Source organism: Erithacus rubecula, assembly GCF_903797595.1.
Source record: "Erithacus rubecula genome assembly, chromosome: 11".
In the NCBI taxonomy this organism is placed as follows: Eukaryota; Metazoa; Chordata; class Aves; order Passeriformes; family Muscicapidae; genus Erithacus; species Erithacus rubecula.
Genome location: NC_136663.1, coordinates 20,309,912 through 20,328,457, shown reverse-complemented (window position 1 = coordinate 20,328,457; position 18,546 = coordinate 20,309,912). Strand labels below are relative to the sequence as shown.

General features: G+C 52.1%; 3 protein-coding genes across 3 annotated transcripts; 2 read left to right on the top strand and 1 right to left on the bottom strand.

The window, feature by feature from the left end:
- The first annotated feature begins 840 nt into the window (after positions 1 to 840).
- Positions 841 to 4,970, top strand: NRROS (negative regulator of reactive oxygen species). Its single transcript, XM_079315366.1, has 4 exons — positions 841 to 1,009; positions 1,701 to 1,811; positions 2,241 to 2,364; positions 2,599 to 4,970. The coding sequence occupies exons 3-4, from the start codon at positions 2,257 to 2,259 to the stop codon at positions 4,555 to 4,557; spliced, it is 2,067 nt and encodes a 688-aa protein (XP_079171492.1). The 5' UTR covers positions 841 to 1,009; positions 1,701 to 1,811; positions 2,241 to 2,256; the 3' UTR covers positions 4,558 to 4,970.
- A 2,839-nt stretch (positions 4,971 to 7,809) lies between these two features.
- CEP19 (centrosomal protein 19) lies at positions 7,810 to 10,441 on the bottom strand. Its single transcript, XM_079315396.1, has 3 exons — positions 10,313 to 10,441; positions 8,864 to 9,037; positions 7,810 to 8,587 (listed from the first exon to the last, which is right to left on the bottom strand). Exons 1-3 carry the CDS (start codon positions 10,401 to 10,403, stop codon positions 8,226 to 8,228), a joined length of 627 nt encoding a protein of 208 aa, XP_079171522.1. The 5' UTR covers positions 10,404 to 10,441; the 3' UTR covers positions 7,810 to 8,225.
- A 103-nt stretch (positions 10,442 to 10,544) lies between these two features.
- Positions 10,545 to 17,189, top strand: PIGX (phosphatidylinositol glycan anchor biosynthesis class X). The gene is made up of 6 exons (XM_079315391.1): positions 10,545 to 10,628; positions 11,119 to 11,182; positions 11,587 to 11,719; positions 12,288 to 12,501; positions 13,643 to 13,743; positions 14,739 to 17,189. Exons 1-6 carry the CDS (start codon positions 10,562 to 10,564, stop codon positions 14,880 to 14,882), a joined length of 723 nt encoding a protein of 240 aa, XP_079171517.1. The 5' UTR covers positions 10,545 to 10,561; the 3' UTR covers positions 14,883 to 17,189.
- The last annotated feature ends 1,357 nt before the right edge of the window (positions 17,190 to 18,546 follow it).

The following is an 18,546-nucleotide window of genomic DNA, read 5'->3' as shown; positions in this document are numbered from 1 at the left end:
CCTGCTAGGTAGGTCTGGGCAAAGTTTTCCTCCCCAGAGGCTGGATTTACTGGGGACTTGGGGATGTGTGAGAACCCTGGGAATGGGGAGACATGGGGTAGCGAGATGGGGGTGAGGAGGAAGGGGACCTCCCTGTGCATATTGCCTTGGAAATGTGCATCTTTGTTCCCTGGCAGCTGCAGGAAAAGCCATTTCTGCTGACTTTCACACTCAGGAGGTCGCTGTATGTGGGTGGTTCTGACTCGTGCCCTGGGTGCTGGGTTTGCTGAAATCCCAAGCAGCCCCAGGACTGGGAGGGCTGGGAGCAGGGGGATAGGAGCATCCTGAATCTCACTTAGACAGTGTGAGGGACAGACACTGGCATCCCAAAGTTACTGGGGACTCAACACCTGGGACATGCAACAGGAAATAAATATAACAGCACCTTCTTCCCCCATGGGACGCATGCCTTGGCTCCTGTCAAATCCCTGAGCTGGGTGCTGGAGATAAGAGGGGTCTGGAGGGACACAATGGGAACAGGTGCCATGCAGGGGTGGCACTTCTCCATCCTGCAGGAGCAGTGGCACGGCTGTGCAGGGCAGACCCACCCCCAGTGACCATCCCAGTGGCCTGAACCCCCGAGCTGTGCAGAGGAGCTGCCATGCAAGGCTCGTCCCCAGGAGCTGCGTGCCCCCTGTGCCCCTCTCTGGGGCCCTGAGGTTCCTCCTTGCTGGGGTGAGAGCATGACCCTGGCTGGGAGTGCTGAGATCAGTGAGGGGAGCTGGGCTGTGCTCGCTGCCTCCATGTGACTGCAGTTTCCGTCGCTCCTTCCGCAAAGGCTATATCGGTGCTCGGCCAGAGGGCGGGGGGCAGAGGCCCCACAGGGGGACACACGGCCCTGCAGGGTGGCACACAGACCCCCGGGTGGCACACAGACCCCTGGGTGGCACACAGAGCCCACGGCTCACCCCTACCCCCCACCCAGGAGGCCCCAAGGCGCTGCAGGATGGACCACACGCCGTTCCACGCGGTGAGTAGCTGCTCCCCGATAGCTGTGCTGGGGGAAAACACCACGGGGGTTCCCTGTGCCAAGCTGGGCACCTGTGGTGGCTGTGTGCCACTGCAAGAGCTGTGGTTGTGTGGGCCCATGCTGGGGCTGGTGTGAAGCGTGGGGAGCACTGCCAGAGCTCTTGGATGTGGGCTCTGGTGCAGGGCTGCGGGCAAGGGTTTCCTGCTGGGGCTGCTGCCTCCTCTCCTGGCTGGCAGGTGCCATCCCAGCAGCTCCAGGGAGCACTGGGAGGGTGGAGGTGCTTCTGGTGTTAGAAAAAACCAAGAAAGGCTGAGCTGGGTGAAGGAAAGTGGGAGTTTCAGCAGAAGGGTTCAGGAGCCAGAACCAAAATTGGTGTTCTTTGGGTGCAGCAAGGAGCAAGGTCTAGGACAGCAGGGTCTCTTTTCTGCCACTGTGCCTGGGCTGGGTAAGAGTTGCTGCTGGACTCCAAGGACTTGAGAGGTAAAAGGTGCTGTGTGTCTGTTACAGCTTGGGGAAAGGGGACAACCCCTCCATCTCCCCCAGAGTAATAAATCCTGCTTTGAAGAGGCACCAGCTCAACACTTGGCTGCCCCAAGGAAGGAGACAGCCCAGGACGTGCTGTGCTCCCTCTGTGCTGTGAGGCTCTGGCTACCTGGGCTGCCCAAAATAACCCTGTTTCTCCTTCATGCAGTGGCAGCTGTGAAAGTGCTGTGTGTGAAACACTGGCTGAGCCCTCGCTGCTCATTTGCCTGAGTTTCAGCATTTCCCCAGATGCAAATGCCGTCAGCTCCGGTCCCACCAGGTCAGTCATGGGGCAGCTCCTGCTGGAGAGCCTCTGCTGCCCTGGAAGGGTGCCCAGCAGGGATGGGCACTGGGGGGAACTGGAGGGGAATGGGTTGGTGTCCCCTGGGGGAGTGTTTGGTGCCAAGATGGGGCATGAGCCTTGCTGGGGGGACACCCTGCTCGAAGGATGCAGCTCAATGGCCTTCACAGCAGCTGTGCAGCTGGAGGTGCCTTCCCCCTGTGCCCTGCCCCAGGCAGGGCTGAGCTGCCACCCCCACCCCTGCTCTTCCCCTGCCTTCCAGGCTCAAACTGGGGCAGCCCCACCAGGGCTTCTGCTGGCATGGGTGGGCTCAGTGCCAAGGCTCTATGGTGACCCAGGTCACCTGGGCCTTTTGGGGTGAACAGTTTGCAGTTTCTGACCTCCTCACCTCTGCCCTCCTCTCCACAGGAGTGCCACCACTGAGATGGAGGCTCCGCTCCCCGGTCTCTCCCTGCTGCTTCTCCTCCTGGCAGTGGGATGGGGAAGCGGGATGGATGCAGCCTGGGTACCATCTCCTGGGGGCTGTGAGCTTGTAAGTTCTCTCTGGTGAACCCTCACCCCTCTGAGTGCTTGGTGCTGCCTGGCAAAGCCCAGGCAAATCAGCATCTCCAGACCTTCTCTATCCCAACTACTGGCTTGGAGTGGACTGGTGTGCCAAGGCTATAACCAAAGAGCTGCCTCCTCCCCCCTTACTCTGCTCCCCAGACTTCTCCCTCTTCATCTCCTGCCTCCCATGGTGGTGTTACATCTTCTCCTCTTCCTTCAGGTGCAGAGAATCATGGACTGCACTGGGAGATGGCTGAGTTCCATCCCAGGAAACCTTCGAGGCGACACCGAGGAGCTGTTTCTTGATGACAACACTATCCGGCTCCTGGGCAATGCCTCTCTGCTCCTGTATCCCCAGCTCTGGCATCTCAGCTTGGCCAGGAACCGGCTGGAGCTCATTGAGCCCGGTGCTTTCCTCAGCAGCCAACGTCTGGAGGTGCTCTCCTTGACAGACAACCTGCTCTTCACCAACTACTCGCTGACAGCTGCAGCTCTTTCTGCTCTGCCGGCCTTGAGGATGCTGGACCTGGCTGGAAACCAGCTCAGGGAGGACATGGTATCAGTTTTAGTCTCCAACCTCTCTTCCTTGGAGTCCCTGTCTGTGGCCAGGAATGCCATCATGAGGTTGGACTCATCCACCTTCACAAACCTGACACAGCTGCTGGAGCTGAACCTGGAGAAGAACGACATCTTTGAGATTGACAATGCTTTCGAAGGGCTGCAGAGGCTGCAGACGCTCAACATAGCTTACAACTACCTCCCGTGTCTGGTGGGCTTTGGCCTGACCCAGCTCAGGGTGCTCAATGCCAGCAACAACATCATTGAGTGGTTCCTGACCCTGGAAAATGATGACCTCTTTGAGCTGGAGGTGCTGGACCTGTCCCACAACCGCCTCCTGTTCTTCCCTGTGCTGCCCCGGCAGAGCAAGCTGCATTCCTTGCTGCTGCAGGACAACAGGATGAGCTTCTACCAGCGGCTCCCCAACGGCACCTCCCTGGCCAACGTCACCGTGCAGTTCCTGATCATCGACGGCAACTCCACCAACATCACCACAGTCAGGCTCTGGGAAGAGCTCTGCCACAGCAACCTCTCCTCCCTGCGCTTCCTGGACATGAGCCAGAACCAGGTCTGGGGCCTGCCAGATGATTTCCTGGCCCAGATGCCCTCCCTGACCCACCTGAAGCTCAACCAGAACTGCCTGGAGGCATTTCACCTGTCGGAGGAGGACCCCTTGGCCATGCTGACAGAGCTGGACCTCAGCCAGAACCAGCTGGTGGAGCTGGGGCTGAAGGTGGGCGTTGGGGGTATCCTGCCCAACCTGCAGCTCTTCAACCTCAGCACCAACAGGCTGCAGGCTCTTCCTCCTGGGATTTTCACCCACACCAGGAAGATCACTACCCTGGACCTGAGCCGCAACCGGGTTCACCTCTGTCCCCAGCCAGGTGAGGCCGAGAGTACCCCCTGCGTGGACATCAGGGGTGTGGGGACCTTGAGCCACCTGTCCTTGGCCGGCTGTGGTCTGCAGGGGATGGGCGGCCGCCCCTTCCAGGGCACGTCGCTGCTGCACCTGGACCTCTCTGACAACCGCCAGCTGCTGTCTGGGGACCTGGGCTGGCTGCAGGACCTGGTCCTGACGCTGCAGGTGCTGTCTCTGAGGAACACCAGCCTCTCTTCCACCGCCTTGGACTTCTCTGCTCTGAGCAGCCTGGTGCGCCTGGACCTTTCCGGGAACTCCCTGTCGGCGCTGCCCGGCTCGCTGGGCGCGCTCAGGCTGCGCAGCCTGGACCTGCGGGACAACTGCCTGCCGGCGCTGCCGCCGGCCCTGGCACGGGCGCCGCTGGGGAGGAGCCTGCGGGAGCTCTACCTCAGCAGGAACCCCTACAACTGCTGCACGCTGGGCTGGTGGGACGCGCTGCAGCGGGCGGAGGGGCTGCGTGTCCCCGATGGGCGGGAGGTGACCTGCAGGCACGGCTCGCGGGCGCTGCGCCCCGGCGCGCTGCCCCAGCCCGTGCTGCACAGCTGCCGCTGGCAGACCGCCGACATGGCGCTGCTCTACCTGGTGCTGGCTCTGCCCACCTGCCTCACGCTCCTCGTGGCCTTCGTGGTTGTCTTCCTCATGCTCAAGGACAAGCTGCTGAAAATGGTGAAAACGCGCTGCGGGGTGTCCGGCTCGTACTAATGGCTGAGGAAGGCTTGGGAATAGTCAATAATTGGGAGTACAGGTGATAACCCCTCCGAGGTTGTCAGGATGGAAACCTGAGGGGTGCAGGACAGGAGGTACTGGAGAGCTGCCACTCCTGCCCTAGTGGCACCCAAAGTGATGATGAGCCATGGTGATGGAGCGCTGGGAATCCTCAAGGAACTTGTCTGTAGCAGAAACCTTCAGCTGCTCTTGGTGAGAGCTGAGTGGACGTGACATCAACCATTCCTTGGCTGAAAGGACAGGTTGCCCAGAAAATCTGTGGATGCCTCACCTGTGGAAGTGTTCAGGGCCAGGACAGGTTGCCCAAAAAATCTGTGGATGCCTCACCTGTGGAAATGTTCAAGGCCAGGACAGGTTGCCCAAAAAATCTGTGGATGCCTCACCCATGGAAATGTTCAAGGCCAGGTTGTAGTGGGCTTGGAACAATCTGATCTAGAGGAAGGTGTCCCTGCCCATGGCAGGGGTTATAACCAGATGGGTTTTTAAGGTCCCTTCCAACCCAGATCATTCTGGGATTTTGTGACAGTTCTCTCCAGCACTGTTTTCCCCCTCCACTTCCAGCAGTTCCTTTTATTTATTCCCACCTGTAGCCAATTCAAAATGTCCTCCAGTTCTGAAACCAGCCTCCACAAAGTGTCCCAGGCTGAGTGCTGTGGAAAAGGGGCTCTGTAGCCACAGCTTTCCACACTGCTCTTGCCAGCACTGCCAAACCTGCAGGCAACCCAGACTGTGCACTGTGTGTGTGCTGACAAAGGCAGGCATTGTCAACAGGGCTGAAAGACACATTTTGGGGGGTTGTTTCTTCACTAAGTCACAGTCTGGGTTAGAAAAGTCCATTAGAAACAGCCCAAGTTGCAACAAAGGGAAGTATTGATTGAAAAGCAGGGGAGTAAATATCCCTCAGCAATATTTTATCATGGATTTATATTTCTCTAGTGACTGCTGGATTAAACATATTAAGGAAACAAGAGAAATCCTTCCTCCTTTTTGGGCAAGCCCCACTCCTGCAGTGCTGGGGGTTTCCTCCACCCACCTCTGCTCACAGCTCTGGCTCTCTCAGAGCAGCAAGCACTACCTGGGGAAGTGCTGCTCTGTTCCTCGGGGGGCACTGAAGGGAAAGGAGAAGTGATGGTGGTTCATGCTAACTCAAAAACTCTTCTGAGAAATAGAGTGGCTTTATTCCTGTTGGGATTTTTCTAGTGAAAAAAAGAGAACTGGGCACAGGGAAGTGTGCAGCAGCGTTGGGGTGGGAATACTGGGGGTTTGTCCTTGCCTGGGTGTGGGTGGGCTCAGTTGGTGATGTAGGATGTGCTGGGGGCTCAATCCTCATGGAGCTGAGGCTGGTATGGGGCTGGGAGGATGCTGGGATGGTGCAGGCAGGGGGAGCCAAGGCTGGCAGCAGGGCAAACCCCTCCCAGGCACAGGTGTGGGACTGGGGTCATGGTGGAGGCTGGTGTGGCTGTGCAAAGCTGGAAAATGCTAAACCAGCCAGCAGCTCCACTGGGGCTGAGTGCAGTAAAGGCTCTGGAAACCCAGCTGTCAGATCTGGCTCGGAAATGACCACTTTCAGCCCCAATTTTAGACTGAAATAGCCAAAATCAAAGCAGGCCCCAAGTGGGGAATCCCTCAGCCTCTTTCAACCCTTCCTTTGCCCGTAAGCTGCCCCCAGGGGGACAGCAGTGACCTATAAATACATCCCTGCTGTGTCCCCCAGCTGTGTCTCCTTGCTGGCAGGGTGAGTGGGTGCCCCTGTGAGCTCTCCTCTCTCTGGGGCTGGGCTCAGAGGGGGATGTGTGTCCTTCCCCACCTCCATAGCCAATGCTGCTGCTCCATCTGGTGTGGGGTGAGGGGTGCAGCCATGGGAGAACATGTAGGGAGGAGCCTGGGCACCTGGCACAGTCCAGGGCAGGGATAAAAGGAGGGCTTCTTAATTGTATGGAGCTGATGGGGATACTCAACATCCCCTCATCATGGTGCCTGGAAAGCCATGGCTCACCTGGAGCTGTGATGTGAATGGGATGTTGGAGCAGCAAGAGGAGATTCCACTTTCTGAGTGGTGAGTATCCTTACAAAGCTGCTCTCACTGTCTTTGCAAGGCCATGGGGATCAAGGAAGATCCTGATCACTGGAGAACCCAAGGGCCCCACCCTTCAGTAATGGCCAAAGGGCCATCCCAGAGAGCAAGAGGGCAGTCACCTTCCTGTTGGGAAAATGATGGAATCAATGCTCTTTGGAGCACAATTCTAGAAAAAGAGGATGTCTGGAAGAAGTCAGCATGGACTGCTGAGGCTAAGTTATGCCTGCCCAACCTGCTTTGCTCTCAGGATGGAATGGGTGGATCTGTAGGCAAGGGGAGAGTGGTGGATTCCATCTGCCTCAGCAAGGCTCTGGACACTGTCCCACAGTGTTCTTCATTGAAGTGCAGATGTTATGTGTGAATGGGTGGGCAGGGCAGTGGGAGTGAAGTGCAGAGGGCTGTGGTTCGTAGGATGTGCTCTGCCAGGAGGCTGCTGAGGGGATCTGTCCCATTTCATATCTACATGCATGATCTAAAGCTGGCTGTGAAGTGCCTTCCTATCAAGTTCACAGAGGATCCCAAACTGGGAATACCAGTAGGGCTCCATGCTGAAGGTCTGGAGGAATGGGCCAGCAGGAACCTCATGATCCAGGCACTTGTTTGGCCCTCACAGCCCTCACTGGAGAGGAGCCATGCCTGGGGCTGGGCACAGGCCATGTTCTCTGAGTCTGGCCAGGATGAAGCTGGGGGCAGGCTGGGAGTGGAGGAGAGGTTCCCAGGGACCCCTTCCTCCCTCCCAAGTGGGAGATCTTTCCATGTTGTGTTGCAATTGTTGAGGCCAGGCCTGTGCCAGACCCCTGCACGCCCTTTCCGGTCCTGGGAGAGCTGAGTCAGCCTTTACATTTTCTAAATTTTGGCAAGTGAGGCCTCAGCTTTTATTTCTCTCCTGACTGAAGACCCTCTTGGCCAAAAACCTTTAGTGGGATGAGTTTGTCTCACTCTAGAACCACCCCCAGCCTTTGACCTACTACTACTCTCTTTTTTAGATACTTTAAGCACATTCTCCAACCATCCCATTGCAGCACTTTGAAATCACTATGTTTTCAAAAGTACTTTCAAGACAAATTTATTTTCAAGATATTCTTTCTCTTACATGTAAGGATTAATTTTTGTGCAAGCTAAAACTGGAGATTTAAGCATTGCTAGGGAAATGTGAGAGCAATATTCTCAATGCAGAGTTGATTTATCCAGAATGACTGATACATATTTAACTTCCCAGCAGGCAATAATAATCACCCTATTTGTACAGTACAGCTTTAACAATGTCTTCAGGACATGAATATTTAATGCTTCACTTTCAACCAAAGCTGACTGAAATGTAAAAAATTGAAAGATTAAATAATTTAAAATTCATTTATGTAGGAAAAGACTAAAACCAGCCAACAATTTCAGCTGCCCAGTTTCCATTTAATCAAGTCTGGCTTCTTAAACAAAGCTCACTAAAGACTGGGATTGCTGCGGCACCTCGGGTTCTCCAAACCAACATGGACAGAACACATATGATGACATTGTTCTCTCTTGCTGGCCTGCTGAGATTTGTCCCTGAACTGGCCCTCTTTGTCTGGAATCAGATTTCTTCATCTGACTCCAAGTCCCAAGTACAGGCCTCCAGCTGCTCATCCAGTGGGAACTCCACCTCAATGTTGTAAACAAAGTCGGGGTCATCCTTCTTCTTCCTGTTCTTTTCAAAGAGCTCATCCATGATGCTCTTCCTTTTGGCCAATTCCTTGTCATCCAGTTTGTTCATATCCTCCTGTGGGTCAATGGTCTCTTCCTGCTGAAACTTTTCCAAGCTCTCAGCCAGGCTGTGTCCTTCCAAGTGACCCCTGAGCAAACTGTAGAGCTTCTGGAGCTGGCGCAGCGAGACCCCTTCCAGGTAAGCCTTGTGCCGAGGGTTGTTCTTCAGCTGCTCAGCAGCCCTGCTGCAGTCTGGGGACAGCCAACACTGGCACCTGCAGCTGCAGCAAACCTCTTCCCACACACACATCCCCTCACAAACCCTCCCCAGGGGTGTCTCCAAACCCTCCAGGCTCAGAGAACCATTGCTGAGGTTGAGATGTAGCCTTGGGCTCCTCGGAGGGACATTAGCACAGCACAGCCCCTCCCTGCTGGGTGCTGGGAGGGTGCTCAGTGCTTTCCAACAATGCTGCTACCATGGGCTCCTCCACGTGTCTGGAGGGGGCCAGGCAGGAATGAATCCCTCACCTGAGAACCTGGAGAAATTCCTGACGGGCATGATGCGCTGGCGGGTCTTGTCCTGGCTGTTGTCTCTGTAGATGAGGATGATGGAGGGGGGCTGGAAGCAGATCCCACATTTCTGAGCACTGAAAGTCATCACAGCACTGGCTGCAGCTCCATCAGAGCCCTCAGCAGCACTCCCTGGGAAACAGGGAAAAGGAAAACCAGTGGGAGAGTCTCTCAGTGCTGGGTTTTTTATCAGGAGCTCAGCAAAGTCATAGAGTCACAAAGTGGTTTGGGTCAGAATGGACCTTAAAGCCCAGGGAAATGAATTATGAAATTAAATTAGAGGGGACTTAGAAATCCAGATGTGCTGCAAATCCTGTTTTCCATTTCAGTGGACAGCAGTGACTGCAGGTGTGGCTTTTATTTTGGTTTTAAATGAGTGAAAATATGCCAAATGTGAAGGTGATCTCCAAGTGCCCTACGGACTAAGGCAAAGTAACATATTTGAGCCCAAAAAAATCAATGTATTTCTGCACATCAAGAAAAATCATATTAATGTTAAAAAGTTACTTTGAGGCCAAATTGGAAACACTTCCTCCTTTGTGAAAAACCACATAGGAAAGAGCTCAAACATGCAGTAATGTCCTTAATAGTGAAAATTTTCAATGCCAGATTAGAGGGGATTTGGAGGAACATGGTGTAGTGGAAGATGTCCCAGCCCATGGCAGAGAGTGGAACGAGAGAAGCTTTAAGGTCCCTCCAACCCAAACCATTCCGGGATTCTACGAACACGAGAAACACAAACAGGAGCCGCTGTTTGGATCTGCGGGAGGGTTTGGATCTCCTGGGAACCCGGGCTGAGCTCTCGGCAACACAGCCGGGGGTGGTTCAGGGCCGGGCCGTGCCCGGCGCGATCAGAGCCGCGGTTCCGCCCTCGGGGGAGCGGCCGGGGAGGAACTCTGAGCACGAGGGGCAGCGGGGCCGGGCTGGAAGGGACCACAGTGGGTCCATCTGCTCCAGCAGGGCCATCCCATGGCACAGGTTGTGCCCAGACAGCTCTGGATGTCTCCAGTGAGGGAGACTCCACAGCCTCTCTGGGATCTGCTCAGGAAAGTTCTGCCTCATGTCCAGGTGGAGCTTCCTGGGCTCAGTCCCTGCCCGTGGCTCTGGTGCCATTGCTGGGCCCTGCTCTGAGCCACAGGGACACACAGGGATGGACAGGGACACACAGGGACACACAGGGATGGACAGGGACACAGGGACACACAGGGACACACAGGAACACACAGGGACAGTCATGGACACACAGGGACACACAGGGCCCCTCTCAGCTGGGGCTCCTCTGGAGGCTGAGCAGCCCCAGCTCCCTCAGCCTTTGCTGGGCACGTAGATGCTCCAGGCCCTTCAGCATCTCCGCAGTTTCCTCCAGACCCGCTCCAGCAGCTCTTTGTCTCCCTCCTGTCTCCTCACCTCGGGCGGCACAGAAAGCCACTTCTTCTTCTTCCTCCTCGTCCCGCAGCTCCTCCCCCGGGCCGCTCCCGCCTCTCTGGGTGGTTGCCATGGCTCCGCCGGCGCCGCCGACCCCAGCGGTAAAGGCCCCCTTCGGGCTGCCCTCACCAACGCCTGCGGAACAAGGCACCGCGCAGCAATGCGCGGGCGGGCCTCTCGCGGTCAGGCGGCGCGGGGGCCAGCCCGCGGGGGCCTGCCAGAGCGGGCGCCATGGCGGGCGGGCGGCGGGAGCCCATGGGGGTCGGGGCCGGGCTGGGCGCGCTGCTCTGCGCCCTCCGTGAGTGCACGGGGAAAGGATGGCGGGGCCGGCCCCTCTGCTCTGCAGACCGGCTGGAGAGGAGAAGGTGCAGGGAGACCTTAGAGCCCCTCCCGGTGACCAAAGGAGAGCTAGAGTGGGACTGGGGACAGGGGAAGGAGTGCCAGGAGCAGGGGGCAGGGGTAGATGGGTTACTGGGACGGAATTCTCCCCTGTGAGGGAGGTGAGGCTCTGGCACAGGTTGCCCAGAGAGGCTGTGTCTGGAAGTGTTCAAGGATGGGCTTTAAGGTCTCTTCCAACCAGACCATCCTGTCACTCTGGATTTGGGAAGTATGGCTCGGCCAGTGAAGCAAGACACCTCTTCTGCTCTCTGATCACAGTCAGATACTGCTTCTCTTCTTCTGGGAGAGGGTTTGCAGATGAGGTGTTCGTGAGCTATAGACCCTCACTCGCTGAGGTTGCCAGCCCGTGGTCGCTGTGCTGTTACACTGTTGGCTCTGTGTCACCTTAGATGTGCAGGCAGCCTGTCGGGTCACCACTGTCACACAGGAGCTCCTGAAAGAGGGATTTCACAGGTGAGTCCCCACCCTGCCCTCCGTCAGCATAGTGTGCCATGGGATTTTCTGTTGGAAAATCTGCAGTTGTATCAACTCCCTGGGTTGTGATCCTTGGGTGTGTGTCAGGAATGTATTAGCAGGATCAAGGGATTAACAAGCTACAGTGGAGGGAAAATAGGAGGCCCCTTTCTAAAACTTTTATGGATGTCATTGGTGGTTCTGAGACGTTAATAAAAGTGAAATTCCATTTTGGCCATGGATGAGGAGTTGAGGTGAAGAAGGCTGACAGGGAGGTGTGATCAGAATTAGTTACACACAGTGTGAGAGCTGCCTCTCATCTCATCTGAGAAATGTCCCTCGGGGATCTTGTGCCAACTTTTGAAGTGTGGGTATAAAGTTTTTGCTCCTGTTGCTGTTTGAAGGGACCTGCTGGTGGAGGTGGAGCTCGGGGAGGATGCAGGAGGATGTGCAGTGGCAGCTCAAATGAGACTGCCAGCAGGAATCTACGTGGATCCCTACGAGCTGGCAACGCTGCAGCAGCACAATCTAACAAAGGTAATTTGTTATAGAGTCTCCCAAGGCCAGGAGATCTGGCTGTGAGTCAGGTAAGGACTCAGGGAGCTGTAATGTCTGGTCTCATTGAGCCAAGGTGATTAATTCCTGGAAGGAGGTGCCAGACAATATAATCTTCCTGGGGTCTCCTTGTAGCTCAGCTCTCTTGGCAGTCCCTGGCCCTGTGCTGCTGATATTCTCACACACAGGTGATGTACCAGGGAGCTGCTGCTCCTCTCTCAGCCCCAGGTGAGCAGCTGTGGTGAAAGGGCCTGGGCTTCACAAGGTGGAAGGGAAACCCCCAAAGAGGTGCTGGTGAGCCCTAAGGCACATGCTGTGTGTGTGGACAAGCAGCTTCTTAGCTTCATTTTCATCCCAGCTTTCTGTGCTGCTTTCCAGTCTTGATCAACTTAATCATCCACAGAGTCAAGCTCAGTGTTCGAATGAGGATTTCAATTCCCATCTCAGCCACAGCGTGTCTCCCTGCTGCAGGCAGTGCTGTTTGCTGCTGCCATTGACCTGGAGGCTGCAGGGATCCCCATCTCAGCCACAGCGTGTCTCCCTGCTGCAGGCAGTGCTGTTTGCTGCTGCCATTGACCTGGAGGCTCCCGAGTACGCTGCCGGGGCGCCCGTGCTGCTGCTGTTCCTGGAGCGAGCCGCGCGCTCTCGGCGCCGTTTCCGCGCCGCCCTGCCCGTGCACGCGCGCTACCACCGCCCGGCCCGGGGCACAGGAGGGGCCTTGCTTGTCCTGGAGAGCCCAGAGCTGCTGCTCTGCTGCTGCCACAGTGAGATTCTCATTGGTGCTCTTGGGATCTAGTGGTGTCTGAGCTCTTGGGAGTTGCATGAACGTAAGCGGAAGGTGTGACCCTGATAGAGACCTCGTTGTCTTCCTCGCTGAGTGCTGCTGCCTGGTCAAAGGCAGGGGGTTGGCAGAGCCTGCTCTGGTTTGTGCTGCTGTTATTGTACCCCTGGGATGCTGTTATTGTACCCCTGTGGTGCTTGGGCTCTTCCAGCTGGAAGTTGTAGCAGTTGTCACAATCTGTGTTTGTCAGGATCCCAGCAGAGCCTGGTTTGCTAAAGGACCCCTGCTCTGACTGCTTTTCCCTTGGCAGCTGGAGCTGTGCAGCCACTGTCACCTATTTAGAGTAATAGTGCTTCTGGCACTCTGTTGCTGCATTCCCTTTGTATAAAGGGGATGTAGAAAACTGTGCCTGAAGCTTGGAATGGTTGGACTCTCAAACTCCAGTGAAACAAGAAGCTGATACCCACTACAATTAATATTTCAAGTTATGTGAACAATGAAATCCTATATTTTTGTTACAAATTTTGTGGCCCTTCACAAAATCATTCCTACCAAATCAAGCACACTAATGATTTCCAACTCCTTTTTCATTATTTGTGCATCATTTGAGTCATGATTTTCTGGGATAAGCATAGGGACAGGCAGGACCCCCCAGACACTTAAAAAAGGAGTGTTAAAACTTTCTGGGTTTCTGCCACATTTACTAGTTATGAGCAGAAAAACATTTATAGGAAAGGATTTAAACTATTGGGAAAGAGATCTTTTATGTGGTGAGAGGAGGCCAAAAAGAGAAATAGCCTTATTTATTTTGGATATTATTTATTTTGGAGAAAATTCTAACTACATGGCTAAAGTTGAAGGGTCTGCAGGCTAACCAAGAATTCTTTACCCTTTTAAGGACAGAGGGGTCAAGATACCACATAGGTGAGATTCTTTCATGGGTACCTGCTGTATCAGGAAGGGAAGAGTTGTAAAGTTCAAAGCATGACTTTGACCATACAGGCTCCCAGGGAATAGATTCTGTCAAGCTGTTGTGGGGGAAAAGATCCTTAATTTGGGAAAAACTTGCAGGCCAGGTTGTTTATCCTGCCTGGCTCCTGGTGATGCAGGAATGCCTTCTCTAGGTCACCTGTCTGCAGAGTGCTGGGAACCTGCTGAAGTGGACACTCCCTGCTCATCTGACAACACCACGCCCTGTCAGTGGTACAGAACAAAGCACAGACCTGTGAGTTCTCCCTCTGGTTTTTTCTAACAATTGCTGCCTTTTTGCTGTGATTAACACCTTTCACAGTACAGGAATTAATCATTAAAAGACCAGTTGAGTGGCTCCCCCTTTGTCAGACTCCTTTCTTCCTTTCTGACTGGCTTTTAGAGGGGGTCATCCTGTCCTGCTGTATTTACATTGACTGTGCTCTTCTGGCTCTTTAGCCCTCTTTTGCCTCTCCTTACCTTTTTCCCCCCCCTTATTAGTTAACTTGGAATCCTAGGATATAATTGGCACTGGTCAAATTTAAAAAAGTCCTTACAATGTTGGTGTTTCAGAGGAGTAGCAAGTAGATGATGATCTAACTAAAGTGATGGTAAAACTGCAAAGATTTAAGGAGTAGCAGCCTAAAAAAGGTGAACTCTATTTGCTTGGTTGTTATCTGGTTGGGTAGGTGTTAAGAGAAGGTGAAGTTTCTTACTGTATTCAAAACCAAGGAATGTTGGATCTTTAGTGTGGCCAACAACTGTCTTTGATGTTCAAAAGTGCCACAGTAGTGTAGAGATTTAAAAATTAGACTAATTTATATAATAAAAGAATCTGGCTGTTGTAACACATATGCCTTCCTATATTTAAGACACTTGCAGACCACTGGGACCTCTGTAGCTCTTGTCCATAAACATTTTGCAGCTTCCTGTATCCATGAAAAGCCAAATAGTTGTTCAGTTTGGAGAAATGTGTCTCCTTAGTGGTCTGAGCTCACCTTGGGAGCTGCTCTCCCTGCAGCATTGCATGCATAACCTCAGTGCAGAGATACAGGGATACAGATGGCAGCAGATCCATCTCCTGAGCTGTGCAGAGCAGCAGTGGCTGTGAATTAAAGGGCATGTCCCATCCTTGTTGTGATATTGAATCTCAGAAAAAGCTTAAGCCAAGGGGTCATTAAAGCAGGGTCTGGTTCCTAAAAAAAAACCCAGCTGGTCAGATGTGTGTTCTGTGTTTATTTTCCTTTGTAGGCACATGAGGGATCAATGCTGAGGGTTCCTGTGGGGCTCAGGGAGCACAGTTCCCTGGTGTGTGCCCTGACCCTGCTCACCACAGGGCTCTGCTCTGGCCTGATCCTTGCTGCTGCCTGCAAGTATGGACACTTCTCTCAGTGACCTGAGGAAATATGGAATGTCTGACCTCCATCCAGCAAAACTATCTGGATATTGCACTGGATTCCTGAATGGATCCCACTCTACTGTTATTTATATCTTAGGGGGTGCAAGATTCCCATAATGGATTATGGTTCCTTTGGCTCATAATGCTTACAAATGCCTTCCACTGCCTAGAAGACATTTTGGGTGTGTTGTCAATGTCCAAAGCAGATAGAGAGTAGGAAAAAGCCTCAAAAAGCTGAAAGCACTGCTGTGGGCAATGAGGCAACAGTCAGGAGTGGATTTGGAGCTCCTATTCCCTCCTGCTGGCCAGAGCCTGCTTCCAAGACAGTGCTGCCTCTTACAGAGGTGCTTGTATTTCTTGACTCAGGGATTGCTTATTAAAGGTATGAAAAAAATGGAGTCATTAAAATTTCTGAATTTTAAGCTTGTTGTGCAGATGGCTTATTTGTGAAGAGACATTCTGTGCCTGCCTGGGACACGTCAATAATCTCCCATCCTAATTGCTGTGAGGCCAAATTAGAATCACAGAGTCATTAAGGTTGGAAAAGCCCTCTAAGATCACTGAGTGGACTCATGGGCTCCTAACCCATGTCCCCAGTGCCACATCCACACATCTGTTAAATCCCTCCAGGGATGGGGACTCCACCACTGCCCTGGGCAGCTGTGCCAGGGCTGGACAACCTTCCCAAGAGGAACCTTTCCCCAATATCCAACCTGAACCTGCCCTGGCACAGCTTGAGGCTGTTTCCTCTTGTTCTGTCCCTTGTTTCCTGGGAGAAGAGCCCAGCCCTCACCTGGCTCCACCTCCTGTCAGGAGTTGTGGAGAGAGAAGGTTCTCCTGAGCCTCCTCTTCTCCAGAACAATTGGTGAGAATTGAAAGAGTTCAGAAAATTTGAAGAAATGTCACCTATTTCATGAGTGGGAAGAGACTCTTAGAAGATAAAAGTGAGGGACAGGACAGTGACTAGAAGCAAATATTTAGAAGATCTACATTCAGTCTCCAGGACAGTTGATAAATAGAAGGAAATAGAGAGGAAATTACCTAATGGAAAAGCAGAGAGGCTCTGGAGTGGCAGAGCTTGGGTGCTGTCTCCAGTTGTCAGTAGGTGGCACTGGGAGCCCACAGTAACCCCTGGGAGGAGAAAATAGATTTTATTCCTGATAAACTTTGAGTAAATGAGTCAAAGCAGGTAATCTGGGTGAGTGTGTGTGTAAAAGTTCCTTTCAAGGGCTCTGTGTGCAGCCTTTCATTGATGTCCAGCTGTAGCCTCAGGGCCCTTTGGGCATCTTTCTCCTGCTGGAATTCAACAGGTGAATTCCACAGCAGGTTGGAAACAATCAAAGAAAGATTTGGGCTGTCAGCACTGGGACCAGCACTGGATGACTTGTCTCCAAGTGGGATGTTTAATTCCCAGGGCTGAGTTTGTTCCTGTGCTCTGTCTTATGTAGGTAACTCTGTTTTGTAGCCTGACCCTTGGATTGGCAATATCCCAAATTGCCAGAACTGAGTTTTTTAACACCAGCCTGTTTTTTAACACAGTTGAAAATCACAGATTGAGTCCCTCAGCTAAATCAACCTTCCTGATAAAACTTAGGGAAAGAGAATGGGAATGTCCTCTGGGCAAATGAGGAAAAATATTGCAGGTGATAAAAATATGAAAGTAAAGTATATATCAAGATTGCCATCAATCACTTTTTCAACTGAACCTAAGTAATTGATTCTGATTAATGTAAAATATGAGAGGAATGGCAGAGCTTCACAAAGTGGGGGGTTTGTTGTGGCAAATATTTGCTGTTTTTAAATCTATGGCACTTGTAACAGCAGACATTTTTTCCTTACAAGCTGTAAGTAAGTCTGATAACCATAGTAGTGTTAATTAGAAAGAAATTTTCCAGTGAATCTCTCTCTCAGAGCAGAAACTGCTGTCACTAAGCCAGCACAGAATGTAGCAGGTGTGCCACAGGAGGATTCAAGTGCCACCCCAGAGGGATAACAGAGATCAGAGGAGGAGCTGTAAGACTGTGCAAAAATTCTGGCAGTTTTGGAGACAGGAATGAGCTGTTCAGGAGTTCTTGGCAAGAAAATGCCAGCAGAAGGGTTGGACACAAACATCCCCATCCTTAATGTGTGTAAGGGCTGAATCAGAGCAGGGAAAGGAAAGGGGATGGGGTGTTAAAGGCTGTGTTGGGAATTAAGGCTTTCTGAATCACAAAGAAATGGGTATGACAACAAAAAAAACCAACCAAAAAACCCCTTTTAGTTCATTTAAAATATATGCTTGAGGAGACAGATGGGTGGGAGTCAGGAATCTGGAAATGGGGCTGGAGCTGAGAGGGGTTGGGGGTAGAGGCTGAGGAGGGATGGAGAGTAAAGCCAAGGGAAGGGGGAAGCCACAAACCTGCTGTGGATTCTCCAGGGGTGTTGCAGAGGTGGATTAGCAGTGGCTGAGCTGAGTCAGAAAGGGAAAGCAGCAAACATGGAGAGAGAAGGGAAAGGATGGCTTTGCTCAGAGCCACTCAGCACAGCAGGGTCACTTGGGAATGGCATTCCTGGAAAATGGGCACGTCTGCAGGGACAAGAGTTTTGTGGAGAGTGAGGGAGCACTGGAACTCACAAGCTGGGAATTCAGATGTGCCTGAGCCTGCACAGAGGATTGAGGTGTCTGTGGATCCTTCCCCCCAAGAGCTGGGGAAAAGGAGCTGCCTGCTGTGTGTCCTGCTCCTCCCAAAAGGAAAATCAGATGTTGCTGCAAACCTGGGCAGGTGGAAGCTTGGAGAAACCCCCTGGAAGATGAAATGGATCACAGGAATTTGGGGGGTGGAAGCCTTGAGGGCACATACACTGCTTTCCCAGCTGTGCTCCTACTGCATTTCATGGAAGCTGCAAATCCACCTGGGGCCTTGTGCTGTCACCAGTGATGGGACCCCTGCCCTGGGGGGGCTCTGAGAAGGACTTGAGGGGCTGGTGGGAGGAGGTGGGAAGAGAAAAAGAAAAGATCCAAACAGCCTAGAAAAAGAAAAATAAAAATGTTATACATTTAATATATATTTTAATATATAACAATTACAATAAATAAATATATATATATGACATAATAAATTATATATATTTTCAAATATGTATTATGTAATAAATGTTACAACATGATATGTATTATGCATAGCATTATTAAATATATATATTATTACATACAAATGTATATAATATATAATATGTAATGTATTTTATAGATGCAAAAAATATAGCACACATAATATATATGATATAGATAACATTTATTATAAAAAGATTATAAAATAATTTTATATTATGAAATATTACTATAATATGCTTTTATAATAAAGATTATAAAATAAAACATTTATTATAAAATATTATTTATGTATTATATATATACACATATATACATACATATATATATATAAAACTTTTTTCATGTTGTCAGGCTATTTTATATTTATCTGACTCTGTTCCGGAGAAATATAATATTTTTTATTAATAAAAATATATAAATGAATCACCCTAAGTACTAGATACAGTTTATAGGTACGAGAGACTTCCCCATCAGCAAGGAGCGGACTACAACTCCCGTCATGCACCGCGGTGGCGCAGCTTCCGGCCGCGGCGGGCGGTGCCCCCGCGGCAACGCTCCGCCCCGCC

Excerpts from the sequence above, each read along its gene's own strand:
- PIGX (XM_079315391.1), top strand. The coding sequence starts at position 10,562 with ATGGCGGGCGGGCGGCGGGAGCCCATGGGGGTCGGGGCCGGGCTGGGC. Across the intron at positions 11,720-12,287 it reads AGCAGCACAATCTAACAAAG|GCAGTGCTGTTTGCTGCTGC; the intron begins GTAATTTGTTAT and ends TCCCTGCTGCAG. Across the intron at positions 12,502-13,642 it reads GCTGCTCTGCTGCTGCCACA|GTCACCTGTCTGCAGAGTGC; the intron begins GTGAGATTCTCA and ends TGCCTTCTCTAG.
- CEP19 (XM_079315396.1), bottom strand. The coding sequence starts at position 10,403 with ATGGCAACCACCCAGAGAGGCGGGAGCGGCCCGGGGGAGGAGCTGCGG. Across the intron at positions 9,038-10,312 it reads GGCTTTCTGTGCCGCCCGAG|GGAGTGCTGCTGAGGGCTCT; the intron begins GTGAGGAGACAG and ends CCTGTTTCCCAG. Across the intron at positions 8,588-8,863 it reads GAATTTCTCCAGGTTCTCAG|ACTGCAGCAGGGCTGCTGAG; the intron begins GTGAGGGATTCA and ends GGCTGTCCCCAG.
- NRROS (XM_079315366.1), top strand. The coding sequence starts at position 2,257 with ATGGAGGCTCCGCTCCCCGGTCTCTCCCTGCTGCTTCTCCTCCTGGCA. Across the intron at positions 2,365-2,598 it reads CTCCTGGGGGCTGTGAGCTT|GTGCAGAGAATCATGGACTG; the intron begins GTAAGTTCTCTC and ends CTCTTCCTTCAG.